General features: G+C 38.9%; 1 protein-coding gene across 1 annotated transcript in view; it reads right to left on the bottom strand.

Moving 5' to 3' along the window:
* Nucleotides 1–26,319, bottom strand: part of PIK3C2G (phosphatidylinositol-4-phosphate 3-kinase catalytic subunit type 2 gamma) — a 185,929-nt gene that overhangs the window by 46,596 nt on the left and 113,014 nt on the right. Inside the window, exons 22-25 of the mRNA XM_053943203.1 lie at nt 25,299–25,435; nt 22,959–23,128; nt 9,342–9,498; nt 5,481–5,590 (exon numbers count right to left, since the gene is read on the bottom strand). Coding sequence (XP_053799178.1) covers nt 5,481–5,590; nt 9,342–9,498; nt 22,959–23,128; nt 25,299–25,435 — 574 coding nt within the window. The remainder of the gene's footprint in view (nt 1–5,480; nt 5,591–9,341; nt 9,499–22,958; nt 23,129–25,298; nt 25,436–26,319) is intronic.

Raw genomic sequence — 26,319 nt, 5'->3', positions numbered from 1 at the left:
TGGTACATCAAACCCGTGTGTCTTTATCTTTTTGAGATTTTGCAGTTTATTTTTGGCTTGGATCAGTTCAGTGACCCAGTTTATCACTCTGTGGTATCTGATTCCCCTTTCTGCTGGCATTTTTAAAGTTCATCCTGAGGACCAGTGGTGGCAGTTTCTCCTTGAACTCTCCCAGATCCTCTTACACCTTCTTTTCTCTAGCCACATTAAGCTTAGCAATAGTTGAAAGCAGTGAGGTCGTGGGTATTGTTTGTAAAAATCCTCCTCTTGCCCCCTAGCAATTACCACCTTTGCCTGTGCCCAAAGCTGGCTCTTCCTTCACAAAGAATGACAAATAGTTTCTTATTTATTTGAGAGCTGTGGTAGCCCAGGCTGCATGGAAAATTAGTGCCTGATGGTCTAGAGATAGCAAACTAAGTGAAGAGTACAAAGGGTATTAAAAGCCAAGGTTAATCAGAAGAAAACTGGAAACTGTCATTAACTAGAGTAATATTAGCAGTGAATCCAAATATTGCCAACACGGTTTTCAGGGAGAAAAATGCTATTTTCCACATGGCAATAACTGTTTACCATGCAGATTGGTGTCTGACCTACTTCTCAGGAAAGAAAGTTAAATATCTGGGATTATTGGAAAGTAATGACTTTCAGCTTTCCACCTGCTGAATTGACTTTGAATTTCAGATTTGGCTTCTTTCTTTCTACAGAGCTGTCAAATTACAGTCTCGGGTAAAACATGAACAGACTGGCTGGCTGCTTGTGTAAAAGGAGATGGATGAAAAGTTTGGCTGATGTTTTCACGAGTGACTAGTGGTAGTTTGCCACTTTAGTTTTAGGAAGCAGACATTCCTTATGGGACTTATGGGTATTCTGAGGGCTGGTGCTTAGATTTTTCAGGACACAACAGCCTTTATACACCACAACCATTATTACTGGCTAATTATTAAGGTTTTAGCCTTGGTGGATATTTCTTTATCTTTCTTGCTGGTATCCTGCTTCTCATTTCCATCTAGGCCTGAAAATCATTTAGGGTATTATGAGCAAAATTTATTTCCATGGGATTCTCAGATGTTAATGAACAGTGTTTCATTTATATTCCACATTTCCATCCATGAATTTACTAAGCTCCATTTTAAAACAAGTTATATGGCCCCATATTAATAGAGTTTTCCAGAATATTACTGCTGTCAGCAACAGACCTTTTATAATATGAATTCTTCAAAAAACATAAATTCCAGTAGGAAGTCTGCCTCCTCCTCCTTTGGGGCACATACACCACAATCTTTACAAACTACTTGAACATCACTGAAATAAAGTTTAGTGTTGTAGTTTGGTCCATTCCCTTTCAGTTCCCTTTTCCCAACTTCCACTGTCTTTCACCTGTTTGAGAAATTTTTTGCTGAAATACCCTCAGCCACCTGAGAAACGGGGTTGACTGATCAGTTTGAGATCAGCATCATGTTTTGAAAGGAGTTGCTGTGGAATGTCCAGCTGGAAGCTGCTGGCTTTTGTGGTTTGGAGTAGATATGCTTGACCTTGGTCAAGGTACCTAAAAAATGAGTCCATTAACAAATAAACAAAGCAGCTGACCCAAGCAGCACCCCCCTCCATCAGGCTGCTGAAGATATGCATTGTGCTCCCCTGGTAATTGTCAGATCCACCCTGCATCTCTTATTCATGGGTTTCTATGAGTGGGTTAGATTGCACACTGCAATCAATTGAAATCAACTTCCATTCATTGCATTAGGCTAACTTGGTGCTCTTAAAACCAATTTTAAATACATATCCCTGTGCAGGCACATTAAAAATGTCAGGCAGCCTGCCACACCATGCTGACATTTGAAGACATCTGCAGAAAACCATAGAGGAAATTTATATCCAGAGGTAAGATGGGTTTCCAGTTTCTGATAAAACTGTGCTGTCAGGGGAAGAGGAAAGGAGGGAGGGGTAAGGATCAAATTGAGTTTCAAGGATCAAGCTGAGTTCAGGGCAGATGCTGGAGAGACAACGATGTTTCATTTGGCAGTAGGTGCACAGGACTGACAAGGAAACACAGAAACTCTTGTTTAACTCTCAATTGGTGCATTGTTTATCCACGATGTGAGGGTGTGACCTTCCAGAGGGCTGTGCGCTGCGAGGCTGAACGCCGCTGCTCATCAGCTCAGAACAGGGCACTGACCCCACGTGGGAACACAAATGACACCACAGACTGTTGCACATGACTTAAATCAAGAATGAGACCAAAGGAATTCAGTAAAACACAGAATGCTTTAGGAGCCTGAAAGGGGTCAGTGCATTACAGTCCAAACTCCGACACAATTGTTCTGCCGGCCAAAGAGGTGGCGGCAAAGAACAAATTAACATTGCTCTGCCAGGAGCATTTGTGACATCATTCATCATTTCATCTTGTTTCTAAACAACACCAGGGCCAGTGTCAGTGTTATTGCTGAACCAAACTCAGAAAATTGCTAAAAGCAGCCCATTCCTACAGAAATACAGAGAACAGTGGAACAGTTCTGCTGTTTCCACTAGCAGAAGATTGGGATTTTCTGTAGACACGTTTTAGGATTGAATCTGAAAGATTACAATAACTAACTTGTACTTAGAACAAGAAACACCTTTCTGTTGGCAACATTTAACATTCCAACTCTCCTTGTCTAGAAAAGAGCTTGTGAAAAACAATGAAGTGTTTTTGGAAGCAATTATAGAGAAAAAGGAGCTACAAATTGTGAGGGATTTGAGAACTACTAGAAGTTGTGCTAATAATCAGAACTTCCAATTTCCTTGTCTTTCTAAGGGCAGTTTGAAAAACAGATACAGGAATAAGCCAGAGATTGACCGGGAAAAGTATGTAACTGGATTTTTTATCCTATCAATATTTTGTATAAGAAAAAGATAAGGAATAAAGATGATGTAGGTAACATGAAGCTCACAAAAATCTCAATATATTTACATCCCTAAAGCCAGGTTGGAAAGTGTTTTTACAGAGGGGCAGTCTCTGCATGGATTTGGGTATCAGGCCATCCCAAAGTCTTTATTTTGAAAAATGCCTGGATACAATTTCCAGAAGTTAAAATCCTACTAGACATGAGGCCTGATATTATCCCCATGTTCAAACATATTGAAAAGTTAATACATTTTTTTGAATACAGATATAATGTTCAAATGAATAGAAATTGAAATAAAGAAGAAAAGGAAGAGAAATGAGATCCATGGAAATTCATGAACTAATGTAAAGGGATTTTCTTCTTGCAAATGAGCATATATAATAGAAACATATCTGAGGAATATTAATGAATAAAATATGCACTCGAGCAATATCTGTCTTTTCTACGTGATGCAATGATGGACAATAACAAAGCTTCAGCATTTTGAAGGAAATTGGAACAACAGCTCTGGAGCTTGCAGAATGCATTTTAGGAGAAAATGCAGTTTCAAATAAGAACAGAGCCCATAGCACAGCCAATTTCTTGGTGTGCAGGAATTGAGTGGAATTTCCTTCATTTCCTTAACACCACCCCTAACAAGAAATCTAAGGGGAAGAAGGATATTCTGGCCTCTGAGTCCTACCTATAGTCCCTGGGAGCTGAACAGGATTTCCTAAGCCTAACACAAACCTCTACCAGGACACAAAGCACAGCAACTCTTCCAAAATCCATATTCTGTTTTAAAATGTTAGTATTGAATGGCCTTCTCTTCAAGGCTCAGTTTCACACTATCAGAATGGGTCCGGTCCAGACTTGATCCTTTCTGAAAATGTTCTTTTCTTATGTCACCTTATGGCCTTATGCCCCATGCTTTGGCTGAGGAAGACTGCAGGTGAATTCCCACCCTGAAGTCCCTAACCCTCAGAAGAAAGGGTGTGGAGATCCAGCCCTGCCCTGAACCAAATCTTCATCCTTACTCGATCCAGCCCTGCCCTGAACCAAATCTTCATCCTTACTCTTCCACCTAACCAAGGGCTGCCAACCCGAACCATAACTGACCCAGCTGGAAGATGATCCTTTCCACCTCCAGAGGGGCAGCAGCTCTGAGCTTTGCATGCCACTGAGGCAATTTTCACTCTGAAAACTCTTGTTTTCCTGCTTGTTTTGTATATCCCAGTCCACGAGAGACAGACACAACCACCCGAACTAGGTGACAGCATCAAAACTTCTACAGTTTAATTAGAAACTGCATCTTTCCTATTTGAAGTGGAAATAGAAGTCTGTAATTTGGGAATATATGAAAATTTAAAGGAAAGGATAAGGTAGGAGTTGATGGTAAATGTGAAGCTGTAATTAAATTTTAAAATATAACAGTCTTGCTAAGGGGCAGGAGTGAAAGCATATGGAAAAAGCAGGTGCTACAGGAAAAGGAACTCAGTGCTATGCTGTGTATAAAGTCATGGAACAATAGTTTTGTTTGACAAGTTCTTCTCTTTTTTTTTTTTTTTTTCCCCAAAGAAATGTCATCCTTAGAGTCTCTAGGTCTCTGCCTCAGCCCTCTCCAAACTCGCTGCCTTGGTTTCCTTAGGCTGTAGCAGATTCTAGTGCATGGAAAGGAGACATATAAACAGCAGACTTTTAATTTCCCAAAACCTTCATCAGGTCAGAGGAGGCTGGGTTGCTTTCCATGTGCAGAGGGTGCCCAGGGAGCAGGAATTCATAGTCCTTGGGAAATGATGGTGCTGCTCAGGGCAGACTCTGACAGGGAGAATTTGTCTCGTGCTGTGCCTAGAACTGCAGTGGGTTTCCAGTTCCAGAGGTCTGCCCTCACTCCATCTACAGCAACAGCTGGAATTATGTGTGATGCAGAGGCCTGACCTGAAAGATCAGGGCTGAGGCTCTTAGACTGACTTTATGCACATCAGCTGCAGCTCCTCCTCATGAATCCCCAGCCATTATCATGAACAGGTGAAAGGTTTCATTATCCCAACACAAGTGAAACTTTAAATAGATCTATATTCACACACAAGGCTTTTCTGTGATTGATCTGTTCATCGTTTACAAACAAGAACCAGCACTGTGTGGCAGCTGGGGAAACTATGGCTAGCAGAGGGAAAGCAGATTATCTGAGGCAACACAAAAGGTCAAAAGAGGAAGAGAAAAAGGAGTAAAATGCAGAAATTGAAGAGTCACACTCAGACTATTAACAGGTTGAATCTCTTTAAGCAGTCTAAATATGTTTGCATGTAGCTGCTGCGTTTAAAAACAGAGAGAAAATACTAAATACAAATCAGGATGGTTTCACCATGAAAGCCTGAGAAATCTCCAGGCACTGAGTAAGTGACTTATTACAAGTGTACCAGAAATGCACAACTGCTTCTTCAAGAAATTTGAGGAAATTGGTTACAACATGCATAAGGAATGACTTTTTAAAAGTAAACATGTGAAGACAAATTATCCTTTTGTGTAATTTCCCCGATTAAGCTTCTTAACATAAGAGAAGAATTGCTCCATGCCTGAAGAAGACAAGGTTTCTGGATAATATTCTGGTTTTACCTTGTAAAGTAGCTTGTAGCCTGGAGATCTGAGTCCTGAGGACGGAGGTTATCATACACATATTTCAGATCCTGGATGCTGTTCAGCTCAGGCAATCCTGCATGCAGCATCTAAATGGAAAGTAATATTAGCTCATTAGTCCACTGTTCTATTGAAAAGAAACTTAAATGAAACAGGCCTAAGTGAGAGAAGAAAACAGTCTTGTAAAGCAGTTTTGCTGATCTGGAAAGTGGTTCTGATGCTAGGACAATGCCTGGAATAATAAAGTGAATATACTGCAATGTAAACCTTCACACTGAGGCACCTGAACGAGGCATGGGTCAGAATCAATGATCCATTGTAGTTATTTATTTTCTCTTCTGATACCATAACCTCAAGGTGTGCACTGCTAAGCCTCCTTCAGATCCTTCTAATGGAGATAAAGGGAAGGTGACCAAATTCAGCCACCTGAACAACAGTAACCACATTTCTGTGATTGTCTTAGCCCTAATTCAATTTAGCACAACATCACCCTCTCATTTGTAACTCCTGGTTCCACCAGCACTGCTCTGGGCTCCTCCTGCAAAGGGATCACAGATTCACTCCCTTTACAGTCAGAGGAGGAGAAGAGCTTCTTCAGACTTGAAGTCTGAAGCCTTGAGTGGGCAGTGAGAGCTGCCTCTGGAGCAGCTATCATTCTCCATGCATGAGGGACAGAGCTGTTCTAGTTAGCCAGATTGGATTCAAAAACCAAATAATGCCAATATTCCCCTTGCAAAGTAAAATCTTGAGCAGATTAGACAGCTCAATGTGCCCAGCTGCCCATACAGCTCTCTCCAGGCATTTTCAAATGTCAACAACAACAATAAAATTTACTCCCTTCAAAACCTACCGATTTTTCTCTGCAATCACAGCAAGTTGGGAGTGATGTCTTTTTTGTGTGTAATGCAGAAAAACATCACTCCTTCAGATTGCTCAGGTGGAAATGTATCTGAATTTGCAGTCTCTACTGTGTATTTTTGTCTAGCTCAGACAGAAAGACCCACTGAGTTTTTCAAGTAACAGCAAAGAAAAAAAGGAAGCACTGATTTTATTTTAAGGTTATTCCTTCAAACATTCTCAACGTTTATACATTTTCTTTTTGGCATTATGAGGAAAATCTTCCTCAGCCCGTTCCAAGCTACCACTGGACAGGTAGATTGCTATCTTCAAAGAGTTTTGACTTGCAAGGAACAGAGAGACAGAAAGCTCAATGAGGTGAATTAAGGTGGGTTGACAGCAGGGACAATAACAATATTCAGCACTGAAGGACACACGATGCTATTTATCAACATACCTTTAACCCATTTATAAAAGATGAGAACAACTTCTGCCCCCTTTGGATTAAAAAAAAAAGGTTGTTGCATAGGCAAATTAAGCTCCTTGCCCTTCATCAGAAAAGGGAGTGATAAAGTCCCTTTTAATAACTTTCCATATGAAAAAAATCATTATTACAGTAATGGAGTTTGCATTTCTTTAAAGCAGTCAGAAGGTGTTTGTGTCCCGTCATCACCCTCCTTGTAATAGTTCACATCAAATCTTTAATGAGAGCAAAGCTGATGAGCTACAGGCATTTACACAGCTGAACTCTGCCAGAAGACTCTTGGGTCTCCCACAGATGTTTCTGCTTTTGAAAGTGATGGAAACTTCATGGATTATTTCTTACTCCCAGTAGCAAATGTCAGTACAGCTTTAGAAACATGCTGCTCACCACCAAGAAATAACATTAATTCCCAAACTGGGCCAAAAATCCCTCAATTTGTTCATAATCATGTTTGCTAGAAACCACTAATTGTCACTTATCACCCGGGGTACAGTTTACTATTCTGTGAATATTCTGTGCATTCAGTGTAATAGTCTGTGAAGTACTCTGTTTTTTAGTCTCATTTTAATTTTTTTTTTGAACTATGTTTTACAAATAGCATCTGGGAAAAAAAACAATGTGGGAGTAGAATTGAAGATTAATGATGCAGGTTTCCAAACAGGGAGAGGAATCTCAGACTTTCACTGATAACCTAATCACTGCTTATTTGTATCTTATCCCTCCATGATGACATCTGAAACTCTGTATGGAAATGAATTCAAAGTGGAACTTGACAGTCTATTTATTTTTTTCCAGAAATGACCCATGGAACTGAAACATTTTGATCTTTACAGTTTCTGACCAACACCCCACTTCAAGTGCGGAGACAGACTCACCTTTCCAAATATTATTGGCAAAATCGAGGTGCTCCCAAACTGGTCATGTTTGTTTAACTCCTTTTGCCGTGAAGAGCTTGTGGATGGGGTGTGAGTGTGCTGCCAGTTATTTTTCAGTTATGAAGAGCAACACAACTGGCTGAGCTGCAGCCCACTGACAAATATTAAGACACATCTGGATGCTGACTTTTAGCTCAGCTCTTATTACCTCTGCTACAAGATCAGCAGAAACAAAAGATGCAGCATGTCCTGAATACAGACAAACCTGAGCTTTGGCCAGGCAGAGATCGTTGTTTCAGAGCTGCTGCTGGGAGCATTTTCCTAACAGGCTCTCTATTATCCCAGGGTAATCTGACATCATAATCTCTGCCTCTTGCAGAAAGAAGGACAAGGAGGTGGGCAGGAGATGGGGTTTTATTTGCACCACACAGTTTTAGGCAGCCTGTTCAGAAATGCAGGGATTACTGCTGTGGATGAGAGGACAGGCTGATCCTGAGCTTTCCAGAGGCTCTTTAACTTGGACAGGATCTCCTACAACCTCACCCTGCACTGCTTCCAGAGGAAAACTGGGCTTTGTGATGGGAATGCAGTTTTGTTGCACTTGTGGCTACTAAGCAGCAAGTTCAAGAGATCTGGAGCAATCCTTCCTGCTCCATGGCAGGGGATCTCTCACTGAATCACTGCATGAGAGTCCATGGACAAGATGGAAGAGGCAAGGGGAGAGATTCCTTCAGTTTCTCTCTCCTACCCCCACTGCACAAGTTGGAGATGATAAAGTGGTGTTTACAGAGCAACTTTTTGGCTGTACCTCAATCTCAGCAGCTCTGTTTATAGGGCCATGTAGGCTTTTTCATGCACAGACCACTCCCTTAGGTCGTGGGCCCCTGCACACAAATTTTGGATTGATACCTTAGCCAAGAATTTCAGCAAATATTAATATGTAATGTAATACATATGCAATATGAATTACATTACATATATGTAATATGATGTAATATTCTCATTGTATCCATAAAGGGGAAAATCATTAACCTTTCCCACACAAGTAAATAGAGGCATAAATCAGATATGGAACTTGCCACAGCACAAATCAGTCAGTAGGAATACTTACAGATAAAAACTCCTTAACAAATCTATACAAAAGAATTTTAAAGCCTGTGTCAATATGGGCACTGCTCTTTTTTTCCCGTGTTTGCCATCCTAGGAAGGGACTGTGGAAATATGCAACTCCCCATTCTAAAGGCATCACTGCAGTGCAGTGTTGCTAAGTACTGCCAGATCACCCACCCTGTGAAATATTCAGCTCACTTTGTCTTGCAAACATCAACAGGGATGGGAAATGAAGAGCTAGGAAAAGGGCTGAGTGAAATTCCTGAATGCAAAACTTTTACCCAGCTTCTTTTGCAGTATTCTGCTATTTTGTAAAAAGCAATGCATTAGAAAATGGAAAAAGCACCAAGCAGCTTAGCATTCCTGTTCTCAGAAATTATTACTGAAAGTGAACAGCTTCTTTGCACAGGAAGTGCAGCACTTGGGCACCTGATACCTCTTCAAATCAAATCTACTGGAGGGAGCAGAGAGGTGGTGAAAGGGAAGAGAACCCTGGAGGAAATTGATTTTTGGTTTCATCCTCGAGCTCCTTACCATCTCTAGCAGGTTCAGGAGTAGCTGGCTGTGTTTCCTGACTATATTATAAGCTCGACAACAAAGCTCCACAAACTCCTGAAAGCGCTGTGGGTTTTTTCCCCCCTCTGTTATGAAATACTCCATCTCCGATGTGAAGATGAAGGGAGCTCGGTCCCTGGAAAAGAGAACAATTGCCTGAGAAATTTCACCCAAAATTGCTAATCATGCAAGACAGTTAATATTTGTAACACATTATTCACATTTGTGTTTTTCAGTATTACCTTCCTCATTATTTCATCTCTCCCTTTCTCAGGATGAAAATCTCTATTGCTCTAAGTGGGACAGAGACAGGTTTGACAGCAAGAGTTTCTGAGTGAGAAATCCAGCAAATGAACAAGTGTTTTCTCCTGGCTCTTCCTTGCTTTTCTTTTTAAACCCTCATTGCTTTAATTTCTTGACTCCATCCTGAAAGTGAACCTGGAAACGAGTTCTCTCTTGGTATTGAAATATTTAAAAGCTGTTGTCAAAGAGGGTGGGTAAGAAATATTGACTCCCTGCTAGGCAAGAAGGGAATTTAAGAAAAAACCCTGCACCTCCACAATCCAACAACGAGAAGAAAACCCCAAGGCATGATGCTATCATTAAATATGCACCATTCTGAAGAGATATTTCTGACTCAGGTTCAAAGGGAATATAAATACATTGTCTTGTTTTCCTTACAGTTACTCTGTGTTCACCCTTGGGTAAATAAGGTGCAGAGTCTGACAACATGGCTTGCCTTTTTTCCTTATCACCAGCACAGTTTGTGGCTATGGCATTGCAGAAGAGATTAGCCAGGCTTCTCCTAACAATCCTATCGTTCAATAGTTCCAGAAAGGCCTGATAAACTGCATCCTCACACAGAAAAACCTACTGCAGTGATTTACTCATCACAACTGTGTACACAGAACCATGTAAACACACCAGAGGGCTCCATTCCAAGGCAATATACAGTGTGTTACCCCTTAATTCAAAATTTTAAATAAACTCGGTGTTCTTAGTAAGTTCAAATGCAGAAATCAGTTTCAGGATGTCTATTTCTTGCTAAAACATCAAACATGGGCTGAGTCAGCCCATTGCTTCCTGATGCATTCCTAAATGGGACAGATGAGCTTTCCTGGGAGTTTTCCTCATCTTCCCATAAAAGTGCCTGCCTTACTTTACTGCAGAAAGACAAAGTTGTCATGAGATTATAGGCTACAACTGGAAGTTTAAGTCACAACAAATGCTCAGGCAGCCTTCCCACTTTTATGTTTGGAAAGGCTTCCATGGCAGCCAACACTGAATCCACAATTCCCATGGTTGTCTTTCACCTCCAAGCAGTGCAGGCCACGAGGGTGGTTTTGAAAAAAAAATATATTATTCAACTCAGCAAAGTACTACTAGGCATGATGAAGGTCCACAATAAAAATTCTTACCCTCTACATTTTTCTGTATGATGCAAGATGTGAGTTCACATTGGGAGGGTTATATTAAAGTGTGACTGTTACACAGTTATTGTGTAGTTTTGTGCTGTAGATCCCAAAGAGCTACAAACCTGTGTCTGTTACTGATTTCTGAGAGTTCAGGTTTGCCCAGAACCTTCTTTCACTCATTCATTTGTCTTTTATCTTATTCTTTATCAGTGGTATTTCAAATAGACATTAAGTGTTAAATAAATTGATACCATTAGAATAATGAAATTCAATTTGTTGAAGCACAGAGAGAGAGAAGATTATCAATGTTAACCTCTTGATGTATATGTGGACAGAGGGCCAATCTAAATCCTGATTTGAAAGCATTTTAGCATCTTGAGAAGGTCTAAACCCCAAATTTGTTCTTAGGTTAAAATATTCCAAGTCAAAAAACTACCTCTATAAAAATGCTGCATTTTGTTCAAAATTCATGTTTGATTTCTGATGTCCAACTGCATCAACCACACCAGGAAAACACAGTTCTTTCTGAGCTAGTCCAAGTCTCCCACACTGAGCTACTTGAGCTGAAAATAGATACTGCAATCAGAAATTACTTTACTGGAAGAAATGCAGTGTTTGACATTGCTGGGTTGGGCTGTGGGCCAACGTCCCCATCATGTAATGGCTGCAACATTAATCATTTCTCTTACTGTTGTTGCTAAAGGATCTGTGTGAGCACGCAACTGATATTTTAATATTTACATTATTTATAGATTAATTTTACCTGTGGGATGACTGAAAGCAGCTTTACAAGGTTCTTCAATTTCTCAGTATCTTTTGTCAATGTGTTCTAGGGCGTTAGGCCAGTCCTCCCTTGGCAAGATGCAAAATATGGTGTAGGAATTTGACTTCTCCAGTTCTGTTTAAGGTCTTTTGCTATCAGAGCCTCTCCCACAAGGTAAACTCTGCAAAACCTGGATGCTGAAGCTCCAGTAAATAAACTGGCTGTTCACAAAGGGAACACTTTGCAATGTAAATTTAAAAAAAAATAAAATAAAAAAACTAGAATATGGGAAAACTTAAGAGTATGGGAAACAAGACCCACTAGAAGGAACAGCACAGCCATGTCTCACAATAGCATTATAAAATAAAGTTTCAGTGGAAAGAGACTCTAATTCCCTGAACAGAACATAAAGGATTCTGGAAAACCAATTGTCAGGATGAATGTCTGTGCACAGGTGTAAAATGTTCCTTGCTGCTTCCACAAACTCCTTTGGATAATAATAAACCAGAAGGGAAAATTCTCCAGCAAAATCACCAACAGCCAAGTCCAGTCACTGTCCATCATGATGGGAAAATTTACATCAGCAAACAGAGGCTGCTTTAGCCTCCAGAAGGAGAAAATCAATGAGTGCCCTGTTGTTGCATGTACCAAACCCTGTGCAAATGAACCTCACTCTGGTGCAGCTCTGAATTTCTGCATTTAAATCAGGACACCTTTAACAGGCAGCCTCTTCTGGGGCAGACTGCCAAGATCACTTTCCATTCTGGCTTTTATTCCGAGGATGAGCAGCACATCCAAAGGCCTGGTGACAGCAGCCTTCACCTGGACCTCTACCTATCACACAGCTCACTCACACGGGCTTACCTAAAAGTTACAAACATTTAATACTTCCTACCCAAAGCACCCTCAAGATCACAGCTAATAATACTATAATACTTCACATGCATGAGATGTTTGATGACCACTGACTGTCTAACAGCCAAGGGGACAAGAGCCCTCTGACCTAAAATCTGTGTTGATGCAACATGCTGCCTCCATCAAACTGAAGAAATGCCTGGCACTGGTTAAAAAAAACCCTGCTATGATGAAGTACTTCCAAGTAAAAGCCTTTCACCCTATCTCTGTAGACCAAAAGCCTCTTTTTTCTTATTTATGTTGTGCTAAAGAAATATGGAATTGAAGCACTGTTGAAAGACCTCTATGTGTAATTGTAATGTCTGGTACCATCATTTTTAGGAAAGAAAAGCCTCACTGAGAGAACTAGTATGGCTTGAGACTGACCAAAGATGTACAGCCAATAAACCCCTCAAAAATCATTAAAGCTACCTTATCACATCTTGCCTACTCTTTTCTTTCCTTTTTTTTCTTTCCCCCCTCACTAAAGCCCTAGATGAGATTAATGAACCCTTTGGTTTTATAGTAGGAATCAGTCAAAAAGGCAATACTCTTGTTTATGACAGAGTTTGATTGCAGTCCTGGACTTTAAAGACTTTACTATGGCTGTGACAAAAGAGTTTACTCAAGCCATTCAGTGAGAAACAAGGCTAACTCATGGGGGTTGATTCTTTTTTATCTCTTTTTTTTTTTTTTTTTTTTTTGCTTTTAGAGATTTAAGATTTTCATGGGAATGCGTTTTGCAGCTCCTCTGGAGATTATGAATGTTTGGATGATAAATCATGAGAGGGGAAAAAAAGAAAAGAAACCTCAAGGAAATGAAGAGATCAGCACGCAAAAATAAACTTGGTCTGGGGTGATGGGAACATCTGCTGGGACTTCACTGTGGGCTACAATTATGCTGCATTCCAGGAAAACCAGTAAGAGCATCAGGAATTGATAGGAAACACTAAATGTAAACTGATTAACAAAACTTGTAAGGTCAACAATGGTTTTAGTTTCTCCTACTCTGAATCTCACGGCACAGAACATTTAAGAATGATACACTGACTTCTTTTTATATTAAGCAGTTAAAACATATGAGATAACAAAAAACAAATGACCTTTGCTCTGATCCAATCTAAGCTTCCCAACAGTGCACTTATGGAAAAGTCCAAGTCACAGTCATTAATGCAATGAGATAAATCTGTTCTAGTCCAAGTTTTCACATGGACAGTGTGTGAGAAACAACACAGAACTCTTTGCAATTTAAAAATCAGCTGCTCAGCAGAAAAAAAACCCATGTATTCCCTGACTGCTTAAAAATCTTTTTGTCTGAGTCAAGAGTAACTGATAATATTCAGCATGACTATGCGGAATTTAGATGTATCCAATAAAATAGGAAAAGCTTTTAGGGAGTGCTTGACTGCTGACATCCTTTGCAGCAAAAGCCAAAAGCTTATTGAAGAACACAAAATAAATGAACATGAGTGCTTATTTCTCTAAAGCCAAGTGAAAATATTTAATCACAGTAATCATAGACCTTTGTAGACACAGTAAAAAGCCATAATCAATGGCACTCCTTTTATATATTTAAATAATGGAACAGGGAACAACCACGAGACACAATTCATCACCAGCAAACATAAAGAAATATGCCTGGGCCACAAGAGATACTCCATTTTTTCTTCTTATCAGGGCAAGATCATAAACATGCTCCTGGCATTCTTATTTAGCCTATTCTCAAAGATGTTTATGACAGACTTCTTCTCCAACCTCCCTATCAAATTTCTTTTTCAGGATGTTCTCTTACAGCATTTTCCCCCCTAATGCTTAATCTAGCTCTTGCTGGGCCTTTCATCTTATTAATTCTTGCTCTTTCCTAAGGGAACATGAAGATCCCATCTTCCTTACAGCAGCCTCTCAAGTATTTGCAGACTGTTACTATGTCTTTCCCCAATCTTCTGCAGACAACTGCTTCCACCTCTTCTCACAAGTCTTGTATTTCAGATGTCCAATGATTTTAATTGCTTTTTTCTGGACTCCTTGTAATTTCCCTGGGCTCCTTATCTCTGTTTTTCTAAAAGTAAAATGTTAAAAATATTCCAAGGGAAGCTTTCCCTGGAAGTGCAAAGTGAAACAAAAGGATTATTTCAGATTTCAAGCTTTTCTAACCAGTATCTTACCATCAACTCATATTTGGCTGTGGTAAAACTCTCAGAGCCCTTCCTAAAAAACTGCTAATGCAAATTTTCACCACAACCAAAACCTCATCTCTACCAAAGACATGAACAAACACATTCTCTATCCCATCATAACGATTATTAATGAAAATACTGAGAGATGCCACAGATAAAGATGTGCCACTTAGTATTTATTGGTTCACACCCTGCCAAAACTTGAAAGATGTCACTAAACTGGAGGGAGTCACCAACATCATGGTGAGGAGAGGCTGAGGAACGTGGGCTTGTTCAGATAAAAGATAAAAGGTTTTCAAAGGGGATTTTCTTGCATCTACAAGAGCCTCTAAACCAGATGGATCCAAGCAAGAATACAAGAGAAAACTGAGCCAGCTGAAGCTCTGACTTGTCATAAGAAAAAATAAAAACATAAAACAAACCTGACTGTGAGGAAAAAGTAAATACTGAAGTAGGTTGCCTTGGAAGATTATCCTGGGAAGTTTTAAGATTTAGCTGGACACAGCCTTGGGTAAACTGGTCTGAATTTAGTACTGACCTCATTCCCATAACACAGAAAGATTTCTGAATGCCCTGAGCATCTTTGGCTTGAGAAAACTACATGTCCTGGGCTATTAAAACTTGCATCTAATATTTTTTAACCTACATTTTTAAACTAAATTATCAGTCCTATAACAGTTTACATGGTTTTAACTCTATATTGTGCCATTTCTGCTGCTGTTTGAGGTATCTACAGCAAGAAAAGATTTCAAACTACAAGTCTGAAGTCTCATTTCTGATTGCAGTCTTACCCACAGTAGTTTTTATATTATAAATATATTGACATAATATATATTTTTATGTTATATATATATTTATATAATGTCTACCTTTAGAGGCAGAAACATTAAACTAGAAAGAATTTCCTGAATTCCTTATGTAGATAGTTCTTACACTGTTATGACCTTATTTATTCATTAGGTTAATTCTTCTTTTATGTATATCAAGTTTGCTAATATTTTTTTTACTATCACAGCCTCAATGTTAGCTGTTCAGTCAAATCACTGTCTTGAACATGCCCACTATTTTGAAAAGAAGCATTCCACACCCTGGACTGTCCTATTCTGAAAGATTTATGCATTCCTGTCAGTAACTGAATTGGTGGCATCGAGGTTCAATCATGTTTAATGGGAAGCTGTAATCCTCACCTAAGCTAAGGGCTCTGGTTCATTGTCCTGCTAACATCCAGGTTCCCCCTGTAAACTGAGTCAGAGCAGCTGCTCATTTGTGCCCCTCTGCCTGTACAGAGTGCAAGGGACTGTGAGTTACCTGAAATCCCTTTCTCTGTGGGCCAGTGGAAGCTGGTGAGTGGGTAAATCCCAGAGATTTGATCCCACCTGGTCCCGTAGGATTGCTGTGCTGGCAGCACATGTCACAGCTGAGACAGCCACAATACTCAGAGTGCCACCAAGCAATATCAGAAAGCTTCAACCCACACAGCAACACCACATCAGAAGGCTTCAAGTGTCCTTCTCCTCCTTCAGCCCAGCCTTTCATAGCCCTGCTGCTGCTGCCCTGCCCCTGGGTGCCCTCTGCTCCCTCTGGGGTTGCTCAGTGCACCTGGGCACTCCATGGCTCCTTCCCTTCAGTGCTGCTCACCTGTCCTGCACAGCTGGAGCCAGTCAGGGATGAGCCTGGGCCACAGCCCCACTCCCAGGCACCACAGACTCTGTGCCTACAAGTGCAGGTAACAGGGCTGGTGACAGCTCCTAGGACAGGCTCACTTTTTGCAGTGTGCTGCCACAGGGACCCATCTGGAACCCTCCCACGGAGCAGGGAAGTTGGCAAGGCTCATAATGGGAACACAGAAACTCGCTGGAGGCACCTCTGGATTGATTTCATTGCAATCCCCAGTTCTGCCACAGCCTAAGCACAGAATTTATTACTTAGCTCACAGAATTTCATCCATTCCTTGCAGTCAGCTGGAAGATTCCTGAAAAGACCCTCCCTGAAAGAAGATCTGCTCTGCTTTAGGAATATGTCTTGAATAGTTTCAGACATTGTTCTGTTGCCAACACTGACTGGTTAGGCAGCACCCCTGAGCTTTGAGCTGGGCTCCTCCATTCCCTCAGACACAGCTAAGGCAGGCTGCACTCAGTCACCAGCAATCAGACTGCAAAACAACATCCAGGTGGAGCTCAATCCTTTCCACACTTCACCTCCAGTCCCCACATTTGACAGTGCTCAGTGCAGCATTCCCAATGCCTTATGTACCATTTTCTAGGACTATCACATTTTCTGTGTTTGTTAGAGTTTATTACTAACCCTATTGATGAACCACTTAAGAGTTAATTCACAAGGAGATTGCAGCAATTCCTCTTGTTAACAGAGATTGCTGGACAATTGCTTTTTGTGTCCTGACTGGCCCTCAGCAGTGAAAAAGATTTTAAAACTGAGACCCAAAAGGTGCCTTAAAAGAAACAGAACAAGTGGGCTTATAAGCCCTACCCATGGAATATTCAGCTAACAGGCCCTTTCAGTATGAGATGGATATTTAGAAAACACAGTAATAGATGGTTGCAGGGCATTTGTAGATCACCAGGCAAAATAGAGAAATAAACCAGTGATGAAGAAATTGAATTGCAAAGAAATTCCTCGGGGCAGGGGATGAAATCCTACATGAATTAAATACATCAGCATGCTTTCCAGTTAAGGATGAAGGACAAAGGCATAGTGTGCAGAACAAGCAAAAGAAAAAAAAAAAGAAAAAAAAAAAAAGAAGACCAAGAAACAGAGATTAATTTAAAAGTGCTTGATGTATACTTGACTGTGTAGGAGAAGAACTTCCCCTGAATATAAATGTACGTTTGAGTGCATGTGAGAACAGCTCCTTTGAACATAAAAAAGTGTCTATAGAAAGCTTTCAGAGAAAGGGATGATACAATACAATATTTCTGATGGGAGCAGGGAGGAGAAAATACACATCCCTATGAATGGTTACACTTTGAAAAGGATAACAAATAAAACCATAATCAAAATGGACAGTGACCATGATGTCTTTTCTCCCTTTTCTTTCTGTTTTATTGTTAAACTTCCCATCTCTGGAGCCATGTCCTACAAAAAAAATCTGAGTGTGGCTAACAGAATGAGAAGGAGGGAAGGGGAGAGAGGAGGGGAATTTGATAGGAAGTCACTTACACACCTCATGTGCAGCCAATTTCCCAAAGCAGAGGGAATTCTGCTGGTGGCTCTGGAAGCATCAAGCAGCTTCTCCAGCCCACATGATTATTAACAGGAATACCTGATAACTCCTTCAAGAAAGTGAAGACAGGAAAGCAGTTTATGCCACCCTTGGAGTGAAGGAAAAGCCAAGAAGGATTGTGAGAGTTGCAGCAGACAAGAACTGGTTTCCAGGAAACTCAGTTCAACAAGAGGAACAAGGCTCTTGCATGAACAGAATCATGGTCAAATCCACACAGACACTGTATGGAAAAACAGTGCCTCCCTTAATTCTCTGAGCACTTGGAAAAGGATAACCAAAAAAACTGAAGATATAAAGCAGGCAGTGAACATAATTTACTCTGATTTCAAAGCATTTCAGTTGAATTCCCTCCACAAGAGGCTATTACTGGAAAAAAAATACAACAAAAAAACAACCCAAACCCCAAAAACAAATAATAAAAAAAAAAAAAAACAATGAAAAAGGGCAAAGTACAATTCAGGCTCAATAATTAGAGAAAGCATCAGGCCAGCAAGAATAAATCCCTACCCCTGAGGGCAGCCAAAGAGAACAGAGTGCATCTGAACCCCCTGACTGCAGTTTGTGCTGCTCATGGGTTCTCAGACTCAGCTTGTGCTTTTGGAGTTCACTTTGGGACAACTGGAGACCCTTGGCTTGCAAAAGTGATGGGCTTCTTCCCTGATAAATTCAAGCCCCTTTAGGCCTTGTCACCTTGGACATGATGCTGCTTCACCTACAGGTTTTTGTGCATTTTTCCTCTTTCATTTTTTATGTAAATAAAGATTCTTATCTTTATTTCATTCATCCATCCTGGATGGCAGGATTTAAACATCTGTATAATCTCGTTAAGATCATTTGGGCTACTAAGGTGCTTTAAGTCATGAAATGAAATCTTTCCAGGGTTGCAGTCAGAGATTTTTGGAGGATGGCACAGAGGAAGCGCTAAAAGTGAATAGTGGCAAAAAATTAGGAGTTACCATTTCACAGAAACCAATAAATCCAGACCTATCATATGAGAAAAATAATATAAACTGCAGAGAATGAATTCTTAACACTGAAAATACCCACTGAAATCTTTCAATATCTAATACACATTGGTGCAAGTTTTCTGCACAAATTTAGAAAACAAAAAGTGATTATGCTTTCAAGTTTTTACTTTCAAGTTTTTGACTTTATGTGAGTACTCTAAATAAAGTTTTAAAAGGGCAAAAAGCAAAAAATAAAATGTATTATTCTCAAATTCTTCCTTCTTCGTAATTTTTCCTTTTTTTTTAAGAGAAAAAGAGAACAAACCTTCATACAATACAATCAAAAAATGCAGATAGAACTTATTTTTCCATGTCCATATGCCAACATTTCTGTTTTAGAAAAAAATACCTGAAAATAGTATTTTTTAATCAGCACTTCTAGTGAGACATTAACACACATTTTAGGTTGTTAACACTAAAAATGAAACGTGTTACATTTAAAATAAAAAGAGGCACTACATATCTATACACTCAGATGTTCTGAAATCCTTCTCAACATAATAAAACACCAAGCTAGGAAGAAAGTGTGGGAAACATAATTTTCCCATATTTTTGGAACTTCCCTAATAACTGGGATTTCCCAAAGGAATAGTTAAGGCTGCCTGTAGTAATTAACTTTGTAGAAGAAAACCAGCTTAGCAGATTTAAATTCTGGGAAAGCCATGCCAAGAGCCAGGATTAGTTTGGCAAAGAGACAGGAGGGTCTCTGTGATTCAGATCAGGGAAGTGAAAAGGCCGGTGAGTGCTGGAGGTAATCAGGATGACTGGATATTTAAGGATAAAAAATGGACACTGATGCTGTCGAAAGGTGGATTTGCAGTGTGCCCTGAGCTGCACCACTTTGTGTCCTGCCACCCAGCCTCACACTGCACATCACTGACTGGAAAAGGGTAGATGACAGGGCTGGGAGTGCCTGGGAGAGGGGAGGATGTGACTGACTGCTGGATTTTGGATTACTTCAGTTAGCACAGGGTTTAAATAAATTTCTTGCTGCTAAATTCACCGAGGAAGGAATGTTCAACAGGAGCTGGTCAGAACTGAAAGGAAGGAAATGACCTAGTCCTAGCTGATAATACACCTGATAGCATTACACCTCTTTATGTGTGAGTGGCTGTGTGATGATTACCACAGGACACTCAGTAGGTGAAGAATAAGGCAGTTACATGAAGAAATTAAATGTGAAATATTTCTTCGTACAGTTTGAAGTGTGCCTGCAGACTTGCCTGTTTTGGGGGAATGCAGGGTCAAAAGTGGAGGCTGGGTTAGAGAATGAAAGGAGCATTTTATTACTGCTAGCAGAAGGTGTCATTCAGAGTGATTAAAAAAAAAATAGAAAGATAAGATAATGAAATCTCATGGTTCTGTAGGAAAGTTCCCTATGGGACTTTGGGAATAACTCTTCTGCCAAGCTCTCTGTTATGCTATTGGTTAGATAGATCATAAGTCTCCCTCCAACACTCCTGAAATATTAGCTCTAGATGATGCCTCAGGTTTCAGCTTTTCTATTTTTCACATTCTGTGCTGCTTTAGTGTGCAGTTCTGAGCTTCACATGAGGGGATGGTGAACTCTCTGCACAGAGCAGGGAGACAAAACAATTCCTGCTCCAGCTGGGCACCAAGGACAAATGATCCAAACCTCAGGCCCAGGAGCACAAACAGCGTGGGCTGGAGAGAGAAAAACAAGCAGGATGGGAGTGCCTGGGCTAAAGCTGGAATGGGACAATGAACTGCAAGGTGCAAATGGAGCAGAGCTGATCCCAGTGAGAGCCCCCGGGAGCGCTCGTGCATTTTGGGACCATTTTGGTTCCTCTTGGCTGCAGCCCTGGCTGGGCTCTGGTGCTGCCCAAGGTGGATCCATGGAGGAGATCCTTTGAACAAATCCCTGCTTTATTCTTTAGCTCTGTCCTAGGCCAGCCTTCTCAAGGCATCAGAGATCCAAGGAAATGGACAGCTGTGGCAATCAGCCTGCAAAGCTCTGTAAGGAATGATTGTTTTATACACTTTGGGCAGGGACTCCTTGTCTGTAACCCTTCATTGATCTGCATAGATTTCATTTTGCACTCACACACAGAGGAGGTTTGTATGATGTGTGTAAACCCCAAGTAGAGGGATTTGCATCAGATGCTTTAATGACCCCCAGAAATGTATGTAAAATATCTACTGTACAACACCCCCCAAGGGTCAGCACTAATAATTGTTAGGTTTGGCAGTATTGTGCTGCTGTTTTTTCACTGTTATTTTAGAGGAAGATATTCTGGGACTGAAAAAAACTCAAAAAAAAAAAAAAAAATCTAACAAGAACTCAAATAAAAGTGCAATATAAGAGCTGTTAAAGAAACCAGGCCAAAGCTGTTTCAGGAGTTGCCTTGTGGGAATGAGTAGATACAACTAGCACTGAGAGCTTCAAATTGTGAGAGAACCTGAAGTCTGTGACCTGTAAAAATGTGATATCCCTGTGTTACAAATGATATATTACATTTCATGGAGGTGCATGCAACTAATAAGAACAATAATTATTAATTCTGCATCAATAAAACATTAATACTTTATCTGCTCAGCTTCATGTGGGCTTGAGGAAAACAAGGATTATCCCATGGTGTTTGCAACCTGCTCTTAGGTGGGAGACCCAATTTTCCTAAGGATTCATCAGGGCAGTCCATGAATGGGGGTCCTAAATGTGTGGTTTATTCTGTAGTTTAAAAGCAACACGCTGCACTGAGAAATGGGAAAAGAGGCTGATGTTTGTGGAAGTAACTATATTTTATGTTTTCATAGATTTAATAAGAAGGTGTAGCATAACTGAGCTATAAAACAGTAAATAACTTTTTTTTATTATTATTGCTATTACATAATTTAAATTTGGTTGTTGGGTCCCCTCTTATACTTTCTTCATCCTGCTGTTCACTCAACTAGGTAATTTTTTGTTCATGTAAAATTACTACTCAAGGAAATTCCTGCTAGGTTCCAACAGGAGTTTTGCTGTAGAGGAAGATGCAGCACTTGACAAGGAGTGTGCCTGAGTACGTTTTTAGTACTCTGCTCTGCTTTATTCTTTCCACAGCAAATAAGGAGGATTAAGGGTGCATATCTTGAATGATGGATGATAATTCTAAGCACTGCAACTAAATCTTTTGACTGCCTGACTTAGAAGTACTTATTATCCTCATCAGCTTCCCTCATATCAATACTCCCATGCTGTTATGTCTGTCTAACACACTGAGATAGTCTGGAGCAGGCAAAGGCCAGCTTAACAAAAAAAAAAAAAAAGAAAAAAAAAAGGTAAGAAAATTAGCTCAAACTTAATTCTGACACTTAGTCTGGAAATTTTCAGAAAACATGGATGAAAGACATACACAGCTACTCATCTTGTCACTAAAAGGGATCGTTCATCCATTCTTTACTTGCTACAACATCTCCTTTGTGTTTTGGGCATACTGGCATTATCTTGTCCTTATTCCATTTCAATTCATTCCTTCATAAGATGTTCACATTAGGAACTTGGATACATGATCACACTGTTTGATTTATCCTTAGCATGACAGAGGTCCCTCACACCTACAAAGGCAATCAGATGTTTGCAAAGCAACCCCTGAGTGTGGTTTGATGTGGAACTTCAAAAGATAATGAAAAAGTTTGCAAATTTACCCACAGAGGCATAATTTAATTATTCTCCATGTCCATTTGGAAAATTTGGTTCCTTCTGTGAATATGGGAAGAAAGTTGTCAATTAGACAGATATATAGATTTGGATCCATTTTGGGAACCCTCCTCTGTTGGGGGAAAAAAGCAATGGACATCAGAATTCTTCTATTCTGGTCACTACTGAACTACATCATTCAAATTCCTGACCAAACAAGGAATTAACATTTTTCTTTTACACTGAAAAGGGATCTCCAACATTTTTAAATCCTTCTCCAGTAATTCCTACACTTTTTAGAAGTTTCAAGAAACAACAAAAACATGTTGTTTTGGAAAATACAGGAAGAAAACAAAAAGAAAGAATAATCTTGTTTGTAATTTTTTTTTATGGGAGTTGACAAGGCTGTGAAATTTCAGACCACTGCTTTAAAGTTTGCTGTGTGTTACTATAGATACCAACCTTCTTATGCTCCCAAACATCTGTGCATGACCCAAAAATCTTCCAAAATCTATGTGGAACATGTGTCCAGCTTTTGTCAGCATTATGTTGTCACTGTGTCGATCACAGACTCCCAGGATGAAGGTAACAACACACCAGCCAGCACAGGAATAAAAGAAATTCCTTATGGCCTAGTGAGTAAAACAAAAGTTCTTACATGAAATATTTAGATATACTTCTGATAAAGAATAAAAATTGTTTTTAAAAACAATAAAACAAATTTGAATATAAAAATAAAATAATAATTTTTTTAAATGTTATTTTACAAATGCTATGCTTGTTGGTAACCTGTTAAACCTGTTGAACCTATCAAAATTTTACCAGGCAATTTTGAAAAGAGATTCATGAGACAGGTCTGAGTAGGAATGGTATAGGGATGGCACTCAAACATTTCAGAGTTACACCACAAGAACAATTTTATGCATGAGGTTTTCACCTCATGTTCCAAAGAAACCTGGAAGTCTACAGAAAGCTTTAAGGCAAAAGGTGCTCAAGAAAAAAAAGCTTCTTGGCAGGAAGTTGGTATTTTCTGTTCAGTGTTCTGCAGGCATGTTGCAGAAACAACTGTTGGGAAATTATTTGCAAATCCACAAATTTAACTTAAATTTGCTTTGTAAAGGGTGCAGGTTGTTCTACATCCACTGCACTGTTTTGTACCTACATGGATTTTTTTTTCCTCCAGAACTCAGTTCATGTCCCATGAATGTAAATCACAATGTATACAATGGAATATAGAAACCCAAACCATCCTTATCTGGATCTTAATGGTTTTTGGAGAAAACCTACATTAGCCAAGGCAAATTATTATTTAGGCATTCAGGAATTCCCTGTAGATGCAAGATGCCACCTGCAATAGCAAAACTTAGGCCACAGCTCAAGAGTTGGCTGAATTTTATGTCTAACTGTGCTACTTACTCACTTTGATGACCTTGGATAAAACACTTAAGCTTTCTGTGATTTTGTTCACCCAGCTGTAAAATGAGGATATTAAAGCTTGTTCTGCACCAGTTTTCTGAGCACCTCAGATCCAGTACTGCATGAGTAAAAAAATTATGAAGGACTAAAAAAGAGAAAGGTTCATTCACTAGCAAGCACAAAGGGAATGCATAGTAGTTATTTTATGCATTTCCTATGTGATCAGATCTGACTGCATTTTATATACTTAAAAAATTGGAAGAAATTGGGTAGGAATCTGTTTTAGAATATTCCACATGAATGGTATTGTTTACAAACAGCAGCAGCAGCAAGAAATCAAGTTTTCACTCAATTAATAACAGTGTCTCACTTTTGAATTGAAATGTTGCCTACACTTCGACCATAAAACTGTAAACACACAAACTTGTAAAAAAAACCCCATTTTACACAGATTGCTCCTGTTTAATAGAATCAAATTATATATGAGGAATTCAAGTGCTCGTAGTCAAAATGTGGATGAGAAAATGCCAATGGAATAATTAGAAAATTACTAAACTTTACCAAACATATTTATAATACACATCTACTAATGAACTGCTATAAAAGCATTCCATTCTCAGAGCGCTGAATACTCAAAACACTCCTTTAAATTTAAAATTTTGCCCCCTAATTTATCATTTGCATGGAAATAGGATTATAAAAACTGTCCTAGAAACACAAAAACTGAAAATTTTTACAGGGGCCTCAGAACATGCTCACCCAATAAGGAATTTATGGAAAGAATGGGATTGATAGAAATATTTCCTTGGAAAACCTTTGCTTCTAGAAATAAAATTTACAATGTTTTGGCACATGCAGAACATCTGGTTTCATAAAATCAGATGCCTACCATGAGGTCCCATGAGAACAAGTGATATGAAAAGCATGAGTCACATTTTGACTGTGACTAGGTGGTTTTGCTAAAACACCTCTCTGCAACTCTAGGTATTGGCCTGGTCCTTCTTAAATACAGGAAATGTGCCAGGACTTTATATGGTTTATAGAAAATAAAGAATTTAAAGAGCTGACCTAAAAAATAACTTTTTTTTTTTCCTGAGTTCAAGACCATTTCTATTTCAATTTCTCTTCACTTTGCAACTAAATTTCAAAACATCTCTATGACACACGTTTATAGAAAATGTAATAGCATACACCTGATAAAAAGCAATATTTCCTTAGCTAGAGAGTTGCATTTAAGTGGATTCCCTGGTTTCTCTGCATGACACTTGTTTGTCTCGTGTCTGAGCCACTCGTTTTTGCTGCCTGCTGCAATTTGGTTCTTTTTTTTTTTTTTTTTTCCCCCATGGCATAGCATGAAATGTGTAATAAGCTTCATTATGATGTTACCTCTTGGTAACTTGATTCCAGAGGATGGTGATGGTGAAACCATTTTTTAATTGTGTTTTCTTTCAGTGGTCCTATCAGCCCAGACTCCCTGTGGATCTTCGCTAGTGTGGTAGCATCTGGCACCATCTGGACCAGTCCTAATCAGATGGAAAAGAGTTTGCACGAAAAAAACTTTAAAAACACAGAGACACAATGCAGATTGCCTGTAGTTTGATCATTCCATGCAGAAAAAAACCCTAAAAAACCCCATGAAGTTAAAAGCTAAAAATAAACAAATAAAATAAATAAGTTAACAATAAACAATAAATAAATAAGTTAACAATAAACAATAAATAAATAAGTTAAAAATGAAAAATAAATAAGTAAATAAGTTAAAATAAACAAACAAACAAATAAAATATAAATAAGTTAAAAATTAAAAAGAACTAAATAAGTAAAAACATAAGTTAAAAGCTTAAAAATAATGAATGCAGCAAAAAAAACAGAACAGTATTGTTTTACTCTTGCTCTTTGGAAATTAGAAATAAAGGGCACTGAGTGGAAAGGGGCAGTTCTGTGAAGGAGAAATAAAACCATCAATAACAATATTGTGGATATAACTGCCTCAAAGTACCAACAAGGTGAACAATTTAGCGAGATTCAAAGTGGGTAGAATATGCACAAAACTAAAAAAATTAACGACGAGGATCTGATATTTACTAATTTATATAAATATAAATTGTATAATATATATAGCATACATAGTATATATAATATTGTATATTTTATAATATATTTTATAATATTATATACTATATAGTGTATAGTATATACTATATAATATATAATAAAAATGTATAATATATAATATAAAATATATAATATATTATGAAAAATATAATATAATATAATATAATATAATATAATATAATATAATATAATATATATATTATAATTATATTATATTATATTATATTATATTGGATATAATATTATTTCCTTTATATAGTATATATATATTATATAAAAAGATATACTATAT

This window comes from Vidua chalybeata, chromosome 5, assembly GCF_026979565.1.
Source record: "Vidua chalybeata isolate OUT-0048 chromosome 5, bVidCha1 merged haplotype, whole genome shotgun sequence".
In the NCBI taxonomy this organism is placed as follows: domain Eukaryota; kingdom Metazoa; phylum Chordata; class Aves; order Passeriformes; family Viduidae; genus Vidua; species Vidua chalybeata.
The sequence above is the reverse complement of the archived record's forward strand: the minus strand, read 5'-3'. Positions and strand labels throughout refer to the sequence as shown.